The sequence below is a fragment of the Hippoglossus hippoglossus genome, chromosome 9 (genome assembly GCF_009819705.1).
Source record: "Hippoglossus hippoglossus isolate fHipHip1 chromosome 9, fHipHip1.pri, whole genome shotgun sequence".
NCBI classification, from domain to species: Eukaryota; Metazoa; Chordata; class Actinopteri; order Pleuronectiformes; family Pleuronectidae; genus Hippoglossus; species Hippoglossus hippoglossus.
Window position 1 is genome coordinate 9,816,366 of NC_047159.1, and position 19,312 is coordinate 9,835,677.

General features: G+C 46.4%; 1 protein-coding gene across 1 annotated transcript in view; it reads left to right on the top strand.

Annotated features, from left to right (window-relative positions):
• Positions 1-371: 371 nt before the first annotated feature.
• The window catches only part of ptch1 (patched 1), a 47,833-nt gene continuing 28,892 nt past the window's right edge, over positions 372-19,312 (top strand). Inside the window, exons 1-5 of the mRNA XM_034596134.1 lie at positions 372-1,005; positions 2,440-2,632; positions 16,970-17,159; positions 17,565-17,634; positions 17,737-17,828. Of these exons, the coding sequence (XP_034452025.1) occupies positions 835-1,005; positions 2,440-2,632; positions 16,970-17,159; positions 17,565-17,634; positions 17,737-17,828 (716 nt within the window). The 5' untranslated portion in view covers positions 372-834. The remainder of the gene's footprint in view (positions 1,006-2,439; positions 2,633-16,969; positions 17,160-17,564; positions 17,635-17,736; positions 17,829-19,312) is intronic.

Sequence of the window (19,312 nt, forward strand, 5' to 3'; positions counted from 1 at the left end):
GGCCTCGTTCCGACGCACGGACCTCTGCCCGGCACCTCTGCCGCAGACTGCAGGTCCTCTCCGGGTAACGCTTCCTCCGGGCGACAGGGCAACATGTGTGGAAAAAAGCCTCCACAAAAATAAAAACACCAAACCAAACGCACCGGACTGGTCTGGCTCTGTGTGTACGAGCCCCCCCCCTTTGGAAGTTGGGAGATGCACCCATGAGGTCCGTGCGCCTGGGTGGTCCCTCTACTTTAGTGAGCTGTTGCTAAGCAGCTAATAATAGTCGTGTTTGCTGAGTAATTTTTGCCCTTCTGGAACCAATCAGATGCGAGAAAGTCCTGCGATCTGACAGCCCCAGAGGCGGGACCTCGAGTCTTTCTCTTTTTTTTCTTCCTCTTCTCCTCCTTTTTCACCCCTCCTCCTCTGCCTCCGAATGGAGAGAGGTCTTTTCTCCTCTTCTATTGAATCTCAGAGTTGGCCGTGACGCGCGGCCCAGGGGAAGACCACATAGATCTCAGCAGAATGCCACGACCGTCGAGTGTCCTCACCCTCCTTCCACTCGTGTATGGGGATCACTTTACGCACGGCGCTTTTTGAGAGAAACTTCACAACTTTTTGTTTTTCCTCCAGAGGCTCGGCGAGTGCGGTGGAAGCGGCGGAGACCTCCGGATCACGAAATGTTGGGATGGAAGGCGCAGACTTTGACTCGCCGTCTCCGACCGGAGTATGAAGCCCTACTTCACGGGATCTCCGAGAGTGAAACCCTGCCGCCGCCGCGGGATATCGCTGCACGCTTTCGGGGAGCTACTCTAACGTGGGAAACGGTGACCATCGCGCAGTCCCCGCAACATGGCCTCGGCTGCTAATGCGCCCTCCGAGCAGGAAAACAGAGACCCCGATCGGCCGAGAGTAACGCGGAGGAACAGGGGGGACTATACCCGCGGCACACCGCTGGATTTGGAGTATTTGCAGCGGCCGAGCTACTGCGATGCCGGCTTCGCTTTGCAGCAAATAACAGAGGTGCTTTCTCTCCCATCTTCACCCGGGAAACAGCTTTACGCTCCCGGTTTCATTTAATTGTGTTCTCGTGTTAAAAAGTGTCCAAAGTGTGTCCAGTGGCTGCTGTAGGTAACGGGACGGGGCTGGGCGCGGGGGACCAGGGGTACGGGGAGGTTGTAGCGAGCCATGAAGTCCGTGCAACAGCTCGATCCTATCCCCTGCAAGCCCGGTGTTAGGATGCAGGTTTCTCCACATGATTTAACCGCGACTGTTCCTCCTGCAACATCCCGACCTATAACGGTCCGAGACGGGGCAAAACATGCAGCTCTCGCCCGCAGTCACTTCTCCCAGCGCCTGTTTCATAACATCCAAACCTTTTCTGCACGCGGGCAGCTTTTTAAAAGTTTTGATGGCTAAGTTAATGGTTTCTACGGTGGCGTCTAAACTTTGGCGACTTCGTGCGTAAAAGAAAATCCATGTGGCTGCCCTCTTTCGTTCACAAAATACTGCGAGTCCCCCTGTGATGGCTCCTCCACTCCTCCTCTACCACCACCGCAGGCCGGAACACACGGGGAGTGGAGTCGGTGTGTGGTGCTTATTTGTGGGGGGTTCATATCAGTGTGATGTGTGGGTGTTGATGTAGACTACTTACACCACTCTTAATACATACATTACTATTGTGTAGCCTGTTTTTACACTTTATGCTATGTTACAGTTACTTTACTCTGTTATTTTGGAGGAGTAACATGTATGATGGAGGATTTTAAGACAGAAGAACCTATATTCTTCCATCTTTGAGTGAAGTAGAGACACAGTGGATGCATATTATCACAAGACCCCCCCTACTGTATAATTGCATCTCCTCTTATTTACCTTCCATCCACTCCGGAGGTCCGGCTGCAACCTTACTTTGGAGCAGAGCAACACAGACCTGTTCCTCCACTGTCAGTTTTTCTTTTCTTAATGAACTCATCACTGTAGCAGGGACCTGACAGATATGCACCAGCCTGAATACATCTCTTCCTTTTGCACGTATCCTGCTAAGGTTACAGTTTAGACATGTCATTGATACGACAGAACCGGTGTCTCTCGCTCCGGGGAGTCTCTCCAGCGGTTTCCGGGCGGTCCCCCCACCCCCCCGCGGCAGATGTGTGTGTTTCAGTCACCAAAGGTCAGCCGAGCGAGACAGCCAGCGACTGTGTTTCAGTATTTGTTGATCACATTTCCCCCTTAAATCCTCCGTTCTAGAATCACAACAACCAGAGGCTCCTGGGGGCCGAAACTGGCGCCTGTAGTTGAAATGTTTTGATGTGAACACATTGTGAGGCCACCTGCTGGGGGGGTCATCTCTCTGTCCATGTGACCCCAAAGCACCGCACATTCACCTGTCTGAGTAAGTACACTGTTCTTGTATTTTATGTGACACTAACGTTGGGACTCTTGTCTTGATTGCAGGGGAAGGCGACCGGGAGGAAAGCCCCTCTATGGCTGAGAGCGAAGTTCCAGAGACTCTTATTCAGGCTGGGCTGCTACATACAAAAGAACTGCGGAAAGTTTTTGGTGGTGGGCCTCATGATTTTCGGAGCTTTCGCCGTGGGCTTAAGGGCCGCTAATTTGGAGACAGACGTGGAGAAACTCTGGGTGGAAGGTAAGACACTTTGATTGACTATTGGCTGTTTTGGACATGTTGTGTGTTTGAATGTGAGCTGCTTGAACTCTTCTTTTCACACAACTTGTTGATGGGTACAACTTGATATTGCATGTTGGGAATGCTTCAGATTGGAGGAGGACAGTGTTGCTGCTTAACAAGCCTCAGGATATTGTTTATTGTTTAGTCCCTGGCAAGTGGCCAGTTGAAACTTTTCAAATCCCCGTATTTATCCTCCACACGTTCAGCTCCTCCAAGCACATGCACACACAAGACGTGCAAGGGGTGGCAGTAACTGCACTCAGCAGTAAGGTTGTAATTAAGTTCATAAGCAGCTTTTGGGGTAGAGGAAATTTTTGTCAAAGCCGCCATTTTGTGAGAGTGTGTGAGTGAGTGTGTGTGAGTGAGTGTGTGTCTGTCTGCCCCCAGCAGTTGAATGCTCAGAGACTGTGTGTGGTCCCGTTCTGGACAGCTCTCAACTTTCCAAAAAGATTTGTCTCCGGCTGCCGGGAAAAAGCGGAGCGACGGCCAGGATTTTGTGTTTGTGGAGCGGACGGGGACGACTCACTTGTTGTTATTTCTGTCTCTTTTTAAAAAACAACTTATGAAGAATGATTTTTTTTTAAGGAGTCGGGAACTGTGTGTATGGGTGGTGCTCGGGGGGGTGTAAGGGTAAGGGGCTGCGCTTTTTTCCCCCCTTTGCTTTGATCTGCATTCCTGCACTTAGGACTAGAGTGTGCTGTGGGAGTCATGAATGGAGGAGAAGATTTCGCTGCTGGGAAACTGAATACGTATATTTGCGCCATAAAAACCGAAATAGAACATTGTAAATGTACAGATGTTGAGGTTCCGGTTTTCTCCCCATCTTAACAACCCTCCCTCGAATACAAAGAATAAATAACTCGTGAGATCCGACATGAAAGCAGACGATTCCTGACCGGATCAAACACCCCACCTCCTCCTCAGGTTGGCTGTTCTCTGCTTGCGTGCTGCTGCAGGGGTCTGACAGACAGCATGTTCTTCTAATGTGCGGCGCAGGCGCAGTCGGCAGTGGTTTAAGCCAGGGGGACCTTCTTTTGGTGTAGGACTCCTGAGTGTAGTGAGGGGAACACACTTGTTTCACACCCTGCTTCACATGTCAGGCCAAGGTCATGTGTGCTACAGTGAGGGGCACCATATTAAACCCAAAGGTACAGACTGGACAATGCAGCCTTAAGTCTACCACTAATTTTCCTGTTTAAATCATCAAACAATTGCCAGGAAAAACCTCTATAATGTAAGGATTGTCAGCATTCCCTGCTTCTCATCATTATAGACTGCAAAGATCTGATGTATAAGGACATAACTTTGGGTTGGAGTAACTTGTGAATCACATTTGTCTTTATCTACTCTTCCTTATTACCTTTTCCAGAAGCTTTTCTGGAAGTAGTGTAGTTAGCCATAACTTTTCTAACCTATGAAGTGTCTATGGACGTGTAGATACCTTTTACCTCCACCAAGGTGGCGCACAAAAGTTGTTGCAGCTACTCATTATGTTGGATTTGCTACCTATCTCTGTTCTATGTCCTTTGATTGGGCCCCATCACTTTGGGCCCCAATAACCTGTGATGTTTGTCACGATTAGAAAGTTTTGGTCCTAAAATATCAAATAAAAAAGAATCCATGGATTAATATTTGTTGTAGGCATCAAATAAGACAAATTGGAACTTATCTGGCGTTGAACCAGTAATATAACAGTTGCTACTGCTCAGGCCTCAGCCAGAGCTTCCCTGTTTCAGAGAAGTTAAACCATTAATTGACAGTAGAGATTGGCTCTGTGTTGAACCTGACAGACAGCTGAGCCCCGTCTCGTGACCTCTGGTAGACGTCTCCAACATGGACTCACACTGACTCGCACCGACACACACAGAGATCCGCTCGTACGCACACACAGCCACTGACAAAGAGACTTGGGCTGCGGTGGTTTTCCTAGGTCCCGGTACGTGAGGGGTTCCAGATGTTGGTAGGGAGAGATCTGTTTGTTTAGATTAGACTGCACAGCTGAGGGATAGATTAGTTCTGCCTGGACCGTGGAACGCTGTGCTGGGCCGTGCTGGGGGACTGGCCCATCGTCCGAGAGGAAAAAGAGGAGAGAGGAGGAGAGGACAGAGCGGCTGTTTATGTTTCATTTGGAACTGCCCTCCGCTGGCGACCCGTGGACGACCCCGCCTGGAAGCTGTGTGGCCTGTAGACGCACGCACGCAGCCACACACACACACACACACAGACACACTACACCCATCTCATATTCGATCTCTCAGTTCCTTCACAATGGAACGGAGCCGCATTTTTACACTCGCGATCTCACTTCTTGTCTGTCGTCACCTTCCCTCTGGTTGTGCGGAGGCGGTCGGGGTCTGCCGGGGACCACCATTAACTGCGTCCTGGAGCTGGCCGGTGTGTTTATCCTACGCTCAATCACGTGCTGCAGCTTTCGCGGGATTGTCTCTTCTCACACGGTGCTCACTCAGCACTGTTTATAAACACTCAGACACAGGAAGTTCTGTTTATTAGACAAAGCGACAGAGACCAATTGGGAGTGAGATGCACGCCTGCACAAAGAACTTGAGCGTGTCTAACCTCAGAGGACGACTCTGGGTTTTTTGTGTCCTGTTAAACACATCGTGAAATACAGTTTTATTTTTAAAGTCGTTTCTTTTTTCCGGCGTGGATCACATGATAAGTGTATTTAGGGCAGATTGCATCTACAGTGCCGCCAATGTTTGTATCCAGTGTGACGCTCACAGGAAGTTATTAGCTGAAACAGGAAGTTGTAGTATTGTGGGTCTCCTATTTTCCTCTCCACACACACAAATGTGACTCGCCGCCCTCTCGATACTTTCCTCAGTGTCGGAGCTCGTGCCCATTGACCTCCGCTCGACTTCAGACACATCCTCAGTTTCAGATTGCAGATGATTCTAGATGATCTTACGATGATTAACGATAAGCCGCGTTCGGGGCAGCGGAGACGCAGACGAGAGGAATAAGACCCCTTTAGAGTTCCTTCTGGCTACAAATGGAAAACGGAGCCATCCCTTGGCATTCTGGGTTCAGGCAAACACAGGCCAAATTGTAAAGAAAATAGCAGCACCGCCTGCCTCTAATTAAAACAGTATCGCGTAAACATTGGCCTTCCTGTAGGAACGGACCCTCGCTCCTTCGCTCTGTTTCTGTGCTGCTAAGAGAGCGGGCTGGAGATGTGGCCGTGTGTTTTTTTCTTTCCAGGGCTGTGTTGACGGGTGAGAACGGGTACAGGGAGGAGAAAGTTTGGAAACGGGGGCTTTTGAAGCTTGAGCTCTGGTGCAAGGGTTGAAGTTGAAACTGGGGGTGAAGCAGGGAGCTTGAGCTTTACTGTAATCTGGGCTGAGTTGCGGTACGCCTGTAGACTAAAGAAAGAGAAGGGGGCCTGTAAGTGTTCAGAAGACGCCTTTTGTTTTCACCGTACACTGACTGAAGATACCCAGAGATATGTGTGAGTGATTAGTTCACATGATTTTATGGTCCCTCTGATTTACGGCCTGGACTAGGGGGCACAGGCCTGTTGGTTGTAGTCTCAAGGCTACAGACGGAGGGGAGGCCCATGGTCCCGGAGCACTTTCTTGGGGTAGGTCAGGGGGGAGCATAAGTGTAGAGGCCAGGGGCCACGGGGGTAGACCCCTGGGACCCTGAGGTCATCTCGTTGGGGCCCCGCTATTTAAAACCTCACCTGATACTCACCCTGTGGCCTGGGTGCAGAGTGAGGACTCACAGCAGAGGGGAGGGGGGGGTGGCGGCAGTGGCAGTGGCAGTGGGAGAAGCGCAGCAGAAGTCGCAGCTGTCACTGAGCCTTGTTTGTGTCCTGTATATGTTCACGTGTGCATGTGTTCGAACCCATGCACGCCTATGAGTGTGAATCACCTGAGCCCGATGCTGCAGGAGGAATACGTTATTTACTGTAGAAGTATTTTCCTATTGATTATGAATTTGTGTTATAATCATTTGACATGTGTCCTCCAGCAGAGGGCAGTGAATTGGATATAAGATTTTCCTTTAATCTCTGGATTAAAGCCCACCTCTGACCCCTAACCCTGAATATTAAGACCATCTGAAATACATATCCAAATTCTACATTAGTGCAAGTCATCATTGTTGCTTTAATGACAGAATTTGTTGAGGAATGTAACAAAGAACAGGAACATGAAAACTCATGCCCTCCTAAATATTAGTGTGCCTTCATCTTATTCCTGATATCAATGTGTTAACAGTTAGAATCCATTCTTATCTGCATCCTGAGTCAGATTTAATGTTTCAGAATCCAGTGTTTTTCGACAGCGACTCCCTCCCTGCTCTGCATGTCTGTTTTGTATCTAGTGTGATTAAGAGCTGAGTTGACAGAGTTGGTGGTTGTTTTGTTGTTCTGCTGGTAATGGCAGCAAAGAGAAGGGAGCGGTATAATGTTGAGTGCATGCGGAAGAAGTCTTGACATCCTTTCTTGTGGACGAAGATGAGGAGGAGGAGGAGTGCCCTGAATGTGGTGTCTCCACTGAAGGGATTGTGGTTTGCATGATTGAATTATCCAGCTTTTGATGTGTATGGGAGCACTGATACATGCATGAATGCACAGGCGCGTGCACACACACACACACACACACATGCACATTTGCACATGCAGAGAGGCTTTGGAGTCTCGGTTCCTGTGAATGAGGAGGTGGTTGACTCGGGCTGGCATGGCAGGCTATTTTGATGGGCCTCGCTTTGCTATTTTCTCTTTTTATTCATCTGTTTTCCTCATTTTCTTTTTCTTCTCCTTTTTCTCTCCACTATCATCCTCCTGCTGTATCTCCCGCCACTTTCACTCGGCAGCCGCAAGCAATCAAACACACAAATGCACCCACACCCAGTCCTTTTCCCCTCGGTTTGCACAGAATCGTCTGTCTTTCTGTCACCATCTGTTCCACTCTCTTCCAGAGGCCGTCGCACATCCACACTTTTGAACCGTTTCCAAACTGGACTCAATTAAGTTTGTGTTTATCAGTTCACTACAAACAGGATTAAACCTCTGAGGAAGGAATAACATTCCAGCGTGTTGTGTTAAACTTTACGAGTTGATGAAAAGTGTAGGCTAGCCGGTGAGGGATTTACTGTGGGGAAACATTGCGCCTCTGGTACTGTACACAGACTCTCTGCGCTGTTTTCCCAGGCTGGCTCTGCATACTTTTGAAAGCAGTTGTGTATATATACATATATATATATATATATATATATATGAGATCTAACTGCACCGATGCAGATGCAAAGTAACTTTTGGGGAAATTTGCTCGTTAGCCGTTTGTCCATGTGCGACTGTCGTGTGTGTGAACGCGCGCTCCCATTCACAAACACACATCCTGAGATGCCTCCAAGCTCTCTGTTTACATTTTGCATTCTTTCAGGCGCTCTTATTCAAAAACCAGAGCCCTGCGAATGACCAACCACAGGAGACTTCAGAGAGAGTTACCCCCACCTCTCTCTCCCTCTCTCTCTCTCTCTCTCTCTCTCTCTCTCTCTCCTATCCCTCTCTTTTCCTCTCTGCCAGAAAGGTCTCTCTCTTTTACCCGAGCCTCCTCTCCCCTCCTGCCGCCCCTCTCACCACCACCACTCCCCCCCGTCCCTGGCTGGAGAGAGTGGCCTCAGAATGCCAGATGTATTACAGAGTGAGGCACGGCAATGTAAACACTCAGCCCTGCCATGAGAGCAGGGTGGTCTGGCCTCCCTCCTTCTCCTTCCCTTCCCTTCCCCTCGCCTCCCTCCCTCCCTCTTCCCCTTTCCTCTCTTCCCTCCCTCACAGTGCTGACTGCCAGAGGGGTGGAGAAAGTACAAAACAGCAGAGGGTGTGTGTGTGTGTGTGTGCGCTGGAGGGGGAGACTGAGCGAGGGAAGGAGCAGGAGTATAGTAGCGGCAGTGTGTTTGTGTTTTGGCTGCGGTGCTTACCCTGCACCAGGAGAGAGACCAGGGGTGTGGATTGATGCTTCTCAGACGAAAACGCCGAGAATCTTTCATGCAAACTCACTATAAACATCTCCTGCAAACTGCGTCTGCGCTGCTGGCTGGTGTGTGTTTTTTTTGTTTCATAGCCCCTCTGGCTCACACAGGTTACGTGCGTAGCAGTATAGTTCATTGCAATTCCTGCAGCACAACGTCATAGAATCTGGAAGTAACAGCAATTATCCCAGTACCACACATGCACACACAAGGAGGCATAAAGATACAGAGATATAAAACATTTCCTCTCTCGGATGATTGAGAGGTTTAAAGTTCCAGATTGAGTCAGTATGTGTCGGAGTGAACTGAGAGGAGTCCAGCTGAGGAGTCGGGACAAGAGAAACACTTGTGACCTGACACCACAGGCTGATGTGTTGTTAAGCGCAGAGAGGCCTGATGTCACTGTCTCCCCGATTTTCTGTTTCGACATTTACATCCAACATCTCTGTCCAGGGTTGAAAAAAGGTGATGTGTCTCAACGCTTTGAAATCTTTTTGATCGTTCAAAAATAGACTGAGCTTCTGGTTCAAGCTGGGACGTGAAATATCAATTTGTTAGTTTCAAAAGCGAGCATCACATCGAAGATTCTTCGTTTGTTTACTCAATCAGGGATCAATCTTTTTCTACTTATGTTTTCTTTTCTGTTTTTTTCTATTACAAACTCAGAAGACCTTGTGTGTTTTAGCCTATTTTAACTCTTTTTAAACTCATTTTGGGTCATTCTCACTGTTCTCATCAGCTTCATTTTTGGCTGTAGCAGGCACATGTTTTCCACTAACAAGCTCAGTGTGCTTAGCTATATGTCCAACACCAAACAGCAGACAAGGTTAGTGGAGAGTGAACAAAGTGCAGAAGTTATCGGTTAAAGAACCAGGAGGGGGTGAATGCAGTGCATCGCCATCCAACAAGGAGCTTCATCGGTCAATGCATGCATGCAATTTCACATTCCTTGTAACGTGAACTCCATTTGAACTGTTGTGCAGTGTTTTGGCATCTGAGAAGCCTTTAAATCCATAGATCTATTGCTCACACTGAACTCTTATGTCTCACTGATACTTGAAGCAACACAGCTCCTCGCCAACATTGGTCAGGTCAAGTCTCTTTTTCTCTGGCGAGCCTAAAGTTGCAGTGAAAAGTGAATCATTAAAACTTCTGTTCATGAAGTCGGGCCTTTAGGAGCCTTTCACAGAACTTCAAGGTGTTTTTGTATTTCTCGCCTTCTGTCTTCTGTTCCACACTCAGGCCTGTGTGATTCTGGCATACCTGAAATCACGGGCCATCACACCAGGAAATGACAGAGATGGCTGCTTGAGATTTGGCTGCTCAGGCTCATGTCACGGTCTGTTATGGCTGTGGGCTAATCACAGGCCATAAATGTGGCAGGACAGTGACAGTAGATACAGGATGAGTTTTTATTGTCCCAACAGAGTTAATAAAAAAGTAGTTTTTCACTTATTTTGCTTGATAAAAATGAGAGTGCTGTCTCTGGACATTTGACAACACCTTTCCATCGCTTACAACGACCGCAGCATCAGCTCTTACACTTTTTCTTGGTCACCTATAACAATTAATACATCACTCGCCTGACACCTTGGGTTTTTATAAATAATCCCCGACCACTGCACACATGCACGCACATGCTTCAAACAGAGTTCAGCGTTTTCTTTTCCTACCGGTCTTGCTCTGTGAATCCATTGGTGTTGAATAGGATTTTTTTTTTTTAGGGTGGGGGTGTGGGTGTTGAGTGGGACCTGAATGAAGGCAGCAACGTGGAAGAATCTGCCCATTGAGGAGTGTGTGAATGTACACCTCGGGCCCAGGGGAAGCTGCATTGGGAGCCAGCCGACTGCTAAATACACCCATTTTAGGGGCTGCAGGGACCGGACAGGTGATTAGCATAATCAGGGGCGAGGGGAGCCATACATATGGTAATGCTGGAGCTGGGGGGCTGAGGGTTGGTGGGATGGGTGTGAGGTTGGTTGAAGAGGAAGGGTGGGGGTGGGGTCACATTTGTGTCAGGGGTCGGAGTGCGACAACCAGCTACACAGCGACAGACAGCTACAGAGCAATTATGCTCTCTGCTTCTTCTGATTTCTTTCGCGCTCTTTCCTGTAGTTCCTTCGCTTTTTCCCCCCCCTCTCCTTCCACAGTCCCTCACTATCTACCTTTCTTGTTTTACCCTGCGCCTGTGTGGCAGCCCCCTCCTCTTTGAGAGCTGAAAGGAGAGAGAGCGAGGGGGAGAGAGAGCAAGAGAGTGAAGGGGGCTCACCGTGGGTCAGCGAGGGTCTCGGCTCTCAGTGAGGCCTTTCATCACATATTTGGGGCTGTGTGCACACCTGCATCGCAGAGCCCGCGTTCAAAATGACTCTTATTGCGCTATGAACTGAAGTGCATGCGGCTACCACAACCACTTCAATTGCTAGGACTCTTTCCACTGCCGCTGCAACAGAGAAACTATATATTGAAAGAATAATAAGGTGGAATCAAGGTCCACTTGTGGAAGTCGGATGTGACAAAGGAGCAGTGACTAACTTTAAAAAGCTAAATGGGAGAACAGTCTTTGCAGTGTCCTACAAGTGTTTTTGTGGTTTTGAGTGAGAGCAAGAGAGGAATACTGGATGTGGATGGTGAAGTCACACTTTTGCACTTGCATGACAAGTTTTGACGACACAACCGTTAAAGTTATCGAATCACTGTGCAGTTCACAATACCTGACTTCCTGTCTTGTGATAGGTAGTCTGGCGACAGGGGGGTAATATACTACACGATCTCTCCCTGACTAGAATGTCTGGTCAACCCGTCCTGCACTCTGATTGTAGATTTGTCTTGATATTTAGCCCTCTAGAAGTCTTTGAAGCGTTCATATATAGCGATTTACGACTGACGATCAAATGCCCTTAAGGCTGGTGCTTTTGTCGGCAAGTTTCCAAATTTGTTGGTTTAAAGGCTTGAAATATTAACCTGAATCTGGAAAATTCTGCTCATGTTGCTCGGTGGGTGAATAAAACTGCCACAGGACAAATTGTGTATATTATGAAAGTGTTTGAATTTTGTTACCTAGTTGTTATTGAACACTTTGGATCACAGTTAGAAGTGATATGCACATCCCATCCTCACACGATCAGTTCTCAAGTATTGTTGACAGTTCCTCAGAGTTTTGAATGGGTCTATAAAAACATAGTAGCAACAGTGTGGAACAGCAGATATTTTACTTGGCAGGAAAATCCCACAGATAAAGATCGAGTGAGGGACAGAAGCAGAGTGACGGCAGATGGTAGGAGGCAGAATCAGATGAACGGTCGGAGGGAGAGGAGGCAACAGGTGGGTTTTTCTCAGTGATCAAAGCGCTGTCAGGTGATTGGCCGTGGCAGCTGAGAAGTAAATGAAGAAGACGAGGGACAAAAGAAAGGGTGTTAACGGCGAGGTGGGGTAATCTCTACCTGAATAGGTGAACAGAGTTACCAACAGAGATGAAACAAAGTCAAATTAGAGACCTTTGAGGAAATAGAACCAAAAAAACACATCTATAGTACGATAGTAATCGAGTATAAGCAGCTGTGTCTTAAGGTTTTTATTAGAATATTCTCTATATGCTGAAGACAAACTGTACCTGACACTGAATGAGAAAAGATTTATAATGCAGCGCACACATCTGTGCCTTGTGTACATCTGTAATGAAACTCAGTCTGAGCATATGCAGCTCTCTGATTGTCCCTATGATACCCTTTATTAGCTCCGTCAAGGAGGTTATGTTTTCACCCCTGTCCGATTGTTTGTTGGTTGGTTTGTTTGTTTGTAAGCAAGATTACACAAAAACAACTGATCAGATTTTCACCAAACTTGGTGGAAGGATGCGGTATGAGTCAGGGAAGAACCCATTAAATTTTGGTGCGGATCCAGGCATTTCTTTTCACTTGCTATAACATAGCAATATTGGTCGTATTTAGGGAATTGGTGCAGGTTGATTGAATTTAAAATGACTGTTGGGCCTTGATGGATGTATGCCCCCTACTGAGCTCTAGTCAAGTTTCTGATGAATTGAGATGACACCACCACTTTATGATGAAAATGAACACATGCAGCAGTTGTCACCATATTAAGTCCCTTTACATTCAAATCATAATGTGTAAATTTGACAGATTTCTTGTCCATAATGTGTGATACATGTATCTCACATTCAAAACCAATGTCCTTCTCTTCAGCTCGCTCCACATCATATCCTCATGTAGATGTTCCGCATTCTTCTTAAGGTATGGGGGGGCGTATAGGCTACAGGCAGTCGCTGTAAACTTTGGTGGCAGAACGATGACCTGGTTTTGGGGGGCTTCCTCCTCACCACAGGGGTCCCAGCTGAGAGGGGGCCTAATCCAGCTAATCCTTTTGTCTGCGCGTACACACACACACACACACACACACGCACACTCACAGAGTGAAGGTTTTGTGTAGCCACATGCACATTTAAACAGTATATTCACATATGCTTTCACAAGGTCCCCACAGATGAATCAACAGTCCCTTTAACTGCTTGTATGTTGAAATATAAGTCAGGCTTGTGTTATCAGTGGTGAAAGTCACATGGGCCTCAAATTGATTCTCGCACTGCTTAAGGGAGGGAAGTGGTTTTTAATATCTATTCATCAATTGATATGTTGTGCAAATATTTTCCGACAGAGAAACTGTCCTTACTCTTTCTGTCAGGAAGTGTGTGTGTTTGTGTGTACATTACGAGCAAGGTGTGTGTGTGTGTTTTCACTCAGAGGTTGTTGGCCACCGGTGGATCAGTGTTTTCCGTGAAAGTGCGAGATGCTTCCGTCGTCAGGCGTAAGAGATGTGCAGAGGGGTGGGGCCGCGCTGTTATGTATCGCATGGAAAAGAGAAGAGAGAGTTGGGGAGGGGAGAGGGGGGGGGGCGGGCTGGCTTTGACAGAGAGGCCGGGCTGATTGCCATCATGATCTGGCCAATCACAGAGGAGAGCTGAATAGACCAAAGAGAGAAAATGTGAGTATAAAGGGGAGGGGGGGAGTTCAGAATTGAAAGGAGGGAAGGGGGTGATGTCAGTTCCTTAGAAACCTACTTTCTCTCCCTGGGTCCCCGCCGCCTCCCGTTCCCTCACTTTGAGAATAGGGGGGACCAGGGGTTAATGTTATGCAACATGCTGAATACCCACACTGAGGGCTCCAATACAGTGACACACATTGGCCTTCTTCTTCAAGCCCACTTCAATGTCTTCTTGGACTATTTCTACTTCTTTTACTTCTTCTATTCCTTCTTTTTCTACATTTTCTCCTTCCTTTTCTACGTCTTTGTCATCTACTTCTACTTCTACTCCTTTGTAAACTCCTTCTCCTTCTTATACCTTCTTCCTCTACTCCTGCACCTTGTATCTTCTTCTACTCCTACCTCTGCTTGTTCTTCTTTTAATACTTCTACTCATTTTCTATTTTACACCTACTCCTCCTTCTTGTACTTCTTCATCATCTTATACTTGTGTTCGGTGCTTGTACCATCCATCAATCATTGAAAAAGCTTAAGCTGGCATTGAAACATACATATACGTAGATACATATAAATAAACAACATTGAATAAGGTTTAACTCCTCTGAAGTGTACAGTATGTGTTATAAAGTTTACTGATAGAAGGCAGAGTCTGTCGACACGATCACTTAAATAGTTGATTTAGGGCTTCATATACCAACCATATCTATTTGGATTAACCTGCAGATTATTGTCCCAATCAACCGATAATTCAGTTTGTCTATGACGCATCAGAAAATAATCATAAAATCCAACTCCAAAGTATCCACGGCCCCCCAAAAAAAATTAAAATTCTGCTTGTTTTGTGCAACACTGAAATGTTTGACCTTTGATCGGAGTAATTTCCTCACTGAGCTCAGGTATCATCACACAGGCTTTGTCTAAAGGATGAATCAGATAAATAATCTGTTGAATGGGGCGACTGCGGTGCAGGTTGGAGCGGTCAACCAGTTTTCTTAGGAAAAGGAATATGGGAATATGTGTCATTGAAGAAACACAGCTGTGTGTACACACTCACTCGCGAGTACGCCCCGCTCACACACGTACACACTCGCGTATATTTTCTCGGTCCAGCTGGGGTGTTAATTTCGCCCCGAGGCTGTGTGAGTGTTGACCCCAAAACGCTGTAACCTCGTGAAGTGTGGAATTCTCCAGGCCTGACGCCGTAATGTGCTGTTTCCTGTAGAGAGAGAGTGCATTCCTTTGACTTGTCCCATTCCTGGCTGCTCGCTGTACACTTCAGGTCTTTGGGTGGCAGCCCGCAACTTGGAGAGAAAACACAAGCACGGCCCTCCCGCGTTTTTTCAATCAGAGCTTTCCTCGTCACCTCACACGTGTGCTGAAAATGGACGCACCTCTTTCTCTCTACCTGTGATCCCATGTTTCTACTACGCCATTGCGATTACATTGAGCCCCGGGGCGAGCGTTGCCTCCGAGCGTTGAGTGTGCCAGACGAGCCGACTTGTTAGTGCACTGTCAGCGTGCGTCGGATCTAAATCAGTTCCATGCGTGGTCCTTTTTGAAGCGAGTGCTGGTGTAATGTAGCTGTGTATCTGGCCTGGCAGTAGAAAGCATGTCGCTCCAGTTAGCCCGGGCCTGCTATTAATGATGAGTATTATAAACATGCTTTCAGACGGGATCAGATGGTAATGCTGTTTGGGTCCAGAAAAAAAGAAATCAAGTGTGTTTTCCTAATGCCCCGAGACATGGCCCCCCTCCCTTGCCGTTCCATTGGTCTGACTGGGTGGTCCAGCCCAGCAGAACAGCCATGCTTATGTTCAACTTTAATGCCATTACAATGGGCTGAAAAATATACAATCTATGCCTGCTGTTGCATGAATCGAACAGAATCGTTAAATTGGATTAAGGCGTGATAAAATGTTACAGATTTTTCACACAGTTAGCCATCGCGCCGGGCATTTTTGAGCTTGTAAAGGAAGAAGAAGAAGGTGCAGTCGCTGATGATAGAAGGGTGCAGACACACACACACATGCAAAAGAAAAAACAGATCACACACTTCTATATAGCATATAAAAGATTTTTATACACTTTGTTGTTGTTAATTTGTCTGACTGTTTGAGGCATTGCTCACGCTATCTTGACTGTAATGTGTGTGTGTGTGTGTGAGCGTGAGCGACAGAGACTTTGCCAGACTTGCCTTCCCTGTGCTGGGGTGGAGCAGGGCAGCTAAAGGGCCTGAAAGGCTGCTTTTGTAGCCCAGACTAGCTGAGAGCTTAGAGCGCACGCACAGGGCTTAGTCCCACCACGATACTGGGAGCAGAGCCTGGAAGAGAGCCTCTCTCTCTTTATCACACACACTCAGTCACACACACATGCAGTCAATGTGGTCTGGAGCTGCGGACTTGTTAGCAAATTTGAGTCGAACCGTTGAGCTGATTCTGTGAAATGTGGATTTGTTGAAGTGATGTTACATGTCTGGATTCAGAGGGGTTGGGATGTTTGGCATCGCACTGGTACGAGCTCCCTGTGAGCAACGTGCCTTTGTGTCAGATACAAGTCCGATAATGTTGTGGCCAGGCTGAGACGTCTTTAGGTTTGGATCCAGAGGATCACGTCTTGAGTCACAGATGTTTTAGCACATGATGCTGCTTGTGTGTGTGCGTGCGTGTGTGCGTGCGTGCGTGCGTGCGTGTGTGTGTGTGTTGTGTGTGTGTGTTGTAAGGCTGTCTCATCTTCTGTCAGTGTGGGAAAGATATGTGGGTGTATTATAATGTGTTTATTTCTCATTATATATAATACAAATTAGTTAAGAAAGGAAAGTTAAAAAAGTTAAGTACTTTTCATTTGTATTTGTTATATGGATTTCTGAAAGTATGATGCTGCCTCGACACCTACACTCCTGCTTCAGTGCTGTCTTTACGTTAGGGACCACCATGAAAGCCTGTGTAGCCCTGGCTTCTGTTAACATCTCTAAATGTATGAAATAAGCTAAACTAAACCAAAAATTGTTTTAAATGTTTTGATTTTACACAAATCCTTAGACAGACTTTGGGGCATGTTTTTCAATTACCTCTTCACGTTTCATTACCGATCTGTTTCTAAAGAGTTTGCAGTTAATGCAAATTGTGGTCATCAGTTTCTTCTTGAATCAACTTTTGGATGCACAGGGACACGGATGTTAAAATCTGTTTACGTCTTTTAAAAATATATGTAAAAAGCTGAAAATGATCGACAACATACAATGTGATTGTGTTTGAATATGTGCACAGAGGGTTCAAATGTGCAAATGTTTTCTTTGTCCAGTTGGCGGACGTGTGAACCAGGAACTGAGGTACACGCGGCAGAAGATCGGCGAAGAGGCCATGTTTAACCCTCAGTTGATGATCCAGACGCCGCGGGAGGAGGGAACCAGCGTACTAACGGTGGAGGCGCTCCTGCAGCACCTGGAGTCAGCCTTGCGAGCCAGCAGAGTTCATGTTTACCTTTATAACAGGTGACATGAGTTTATGATTCTTGCTTATCTGCAGTTTTCCTGCTCTGGATAGTTCAAATCAGAAATTACAAATTTGTCTCAAAGTCAAATAAGTGTGCAGCAAATGTGTGATGCTGGTAATAATAATTTTCTGTTGACACTGTGCCAGAGAGACCACATTGGTTAGCTTTATATTATTTATATTGAATTCCAGTCTATTATATTATCAGCTGTTTTTGATATATTGTCCATCTCATTCACTGCATGTGCACAGACACACAACATGTATTTCAGGTGTGTTGTGGCATGTTCAGTACTTCATGACGACAGATTGGTTAGAATATTTTGAAATTGTTGTGTGATAGGCTCTGAGTCTTAAAGTAGACCGAACAAAAACTAAACAGAAACTCTTGTTCTCCTTTTCAGACAATGGAAATTAGAAGATTTATGCTACAAATCAGGAGAACATGTCACGGAAATTCATTATATGGATCAGGTAAGTTGCATTTCGATTCAGGATTTTTACTCCCTGGAGTATTCAAACTTCTCCTTTTTTTCCATATCCATTAATGTGTGTCTCTTTTGTTGATCCAATTAGATCATAGAAAAGCTACATCCCTGCCTCATCATCACCCCTCTGGACTGTTTCTGGGAGGGAGCCAAGCTCCACTCTGGAATGGTCTATCTCCCGTAAGTCGGCAAAACCCCTTTCTACTGTATAAAATCTTTATTTCATGATGTGTCACAACATAACAACACAGCATATCATTCAATTGACCAATTTCTTTCAAGCATTAAGTCAAATGATGAAATGCCTTTAAAAAGAATCCTAATCAGGCACATGTAGGTCGTTCCTCACCAAGAGGCTCGTTGTCATGACATGTGTGGGACCAATAAGATCTTAAACACTGAGCTCATGTGTGCTGGTTATGGAAGATACTGTATATGGTAACGGTGTCGGTATGTCCACATTGAGAGAAGCAGGAGAGCTGGACCTCTAAGGCTTGTTTTTACCCCTTTAGTAGAGGCTGCCCAAACACGCTCAACCCATCCAAAGAGACACCACAGAGGAACAAGTTTGTGTGTGTGTGTGTCCTGAACTCGTCCCCTCTGAAGGCTCTATTGTAGTGGTTGCTGGCATGCGTATCGCTGGCGATAGTTTCTCTCCAGCCCTGGGCCTCACATCATTGTCTGACCCTTCTGTTGCTAATGGCCTGCTGCTACAGTAATACTCAGCAGACCTGTACCTCTGCATGTGTGTGTGTGTGTGTGTGTGTGTGTGTGTGTGTGTGTGTGTGTGTGTGTGTGTGTGTGTGTGTGTGTGTGTGTGTGTGTGTGTGTGTGTGAGACATCGCCATCACTGCACACTCATGTTATTTTGATGTGTAAAAGCGCATCAGCTTGGGTAACTGTCATTAGAGTATGTGGATTTACGTGTGTGTGTGAGTGTGTGTGTGTTGCCCCTGTAGGTCTCGGATGGAAGATAAGGTTTTTACTATGTTCTGGTTGGGAGGCTGGGAATAATAACCCAAGCCTGGTTAAGCACATACAATGTAGTCTGAATGACACAGAGAGAGAGATTCAGAGAAAGAGAGATTGGAATGTGTGAGGCAGAGAGAGCATAGAGGGACAACGTCCAGTTTAGGGCTGGAATTTAGCACTGTGCCATATTGCATGATGGGAATTGGTCTCCATTTATTGCTTTTTGTCACCTAGCATGAAAGAGATTATTTTCTGCTCACGGAAATTGGTCTGGAGGGAAAATCGGGGGGTAAATGTGGGTTGATAAATGCAACCGACACTTCAGCACATTATGTCCTCTCACTGTCTGTCTCTGCTTACAAAGCCGTTATCAGCTGAAACAAGCGGGTAACAAATAACACAACAAAAAAAACAACACAAACTGTCTATAAAACTGTCTATGAAACGCATCAAAGTAAACATCAAAGTTACATATACTTAACAAACCAGTTTATCTAAAGTAGAAGTGAAATGGTGTGAAAATGTCATTTCTATTATAAGCTGAATGATGTAGTTGTTGCGTAATCAGCGATACATGTTTAAAACAGACATCTTGAGCAACAGTTTTATCAGTTCAGCTGGATTTTCTCTTCTAAAATAGTTGTGCTGGAATAACTGTGTGAGTACGATATTGTTACCAGAAGGATGGGTGC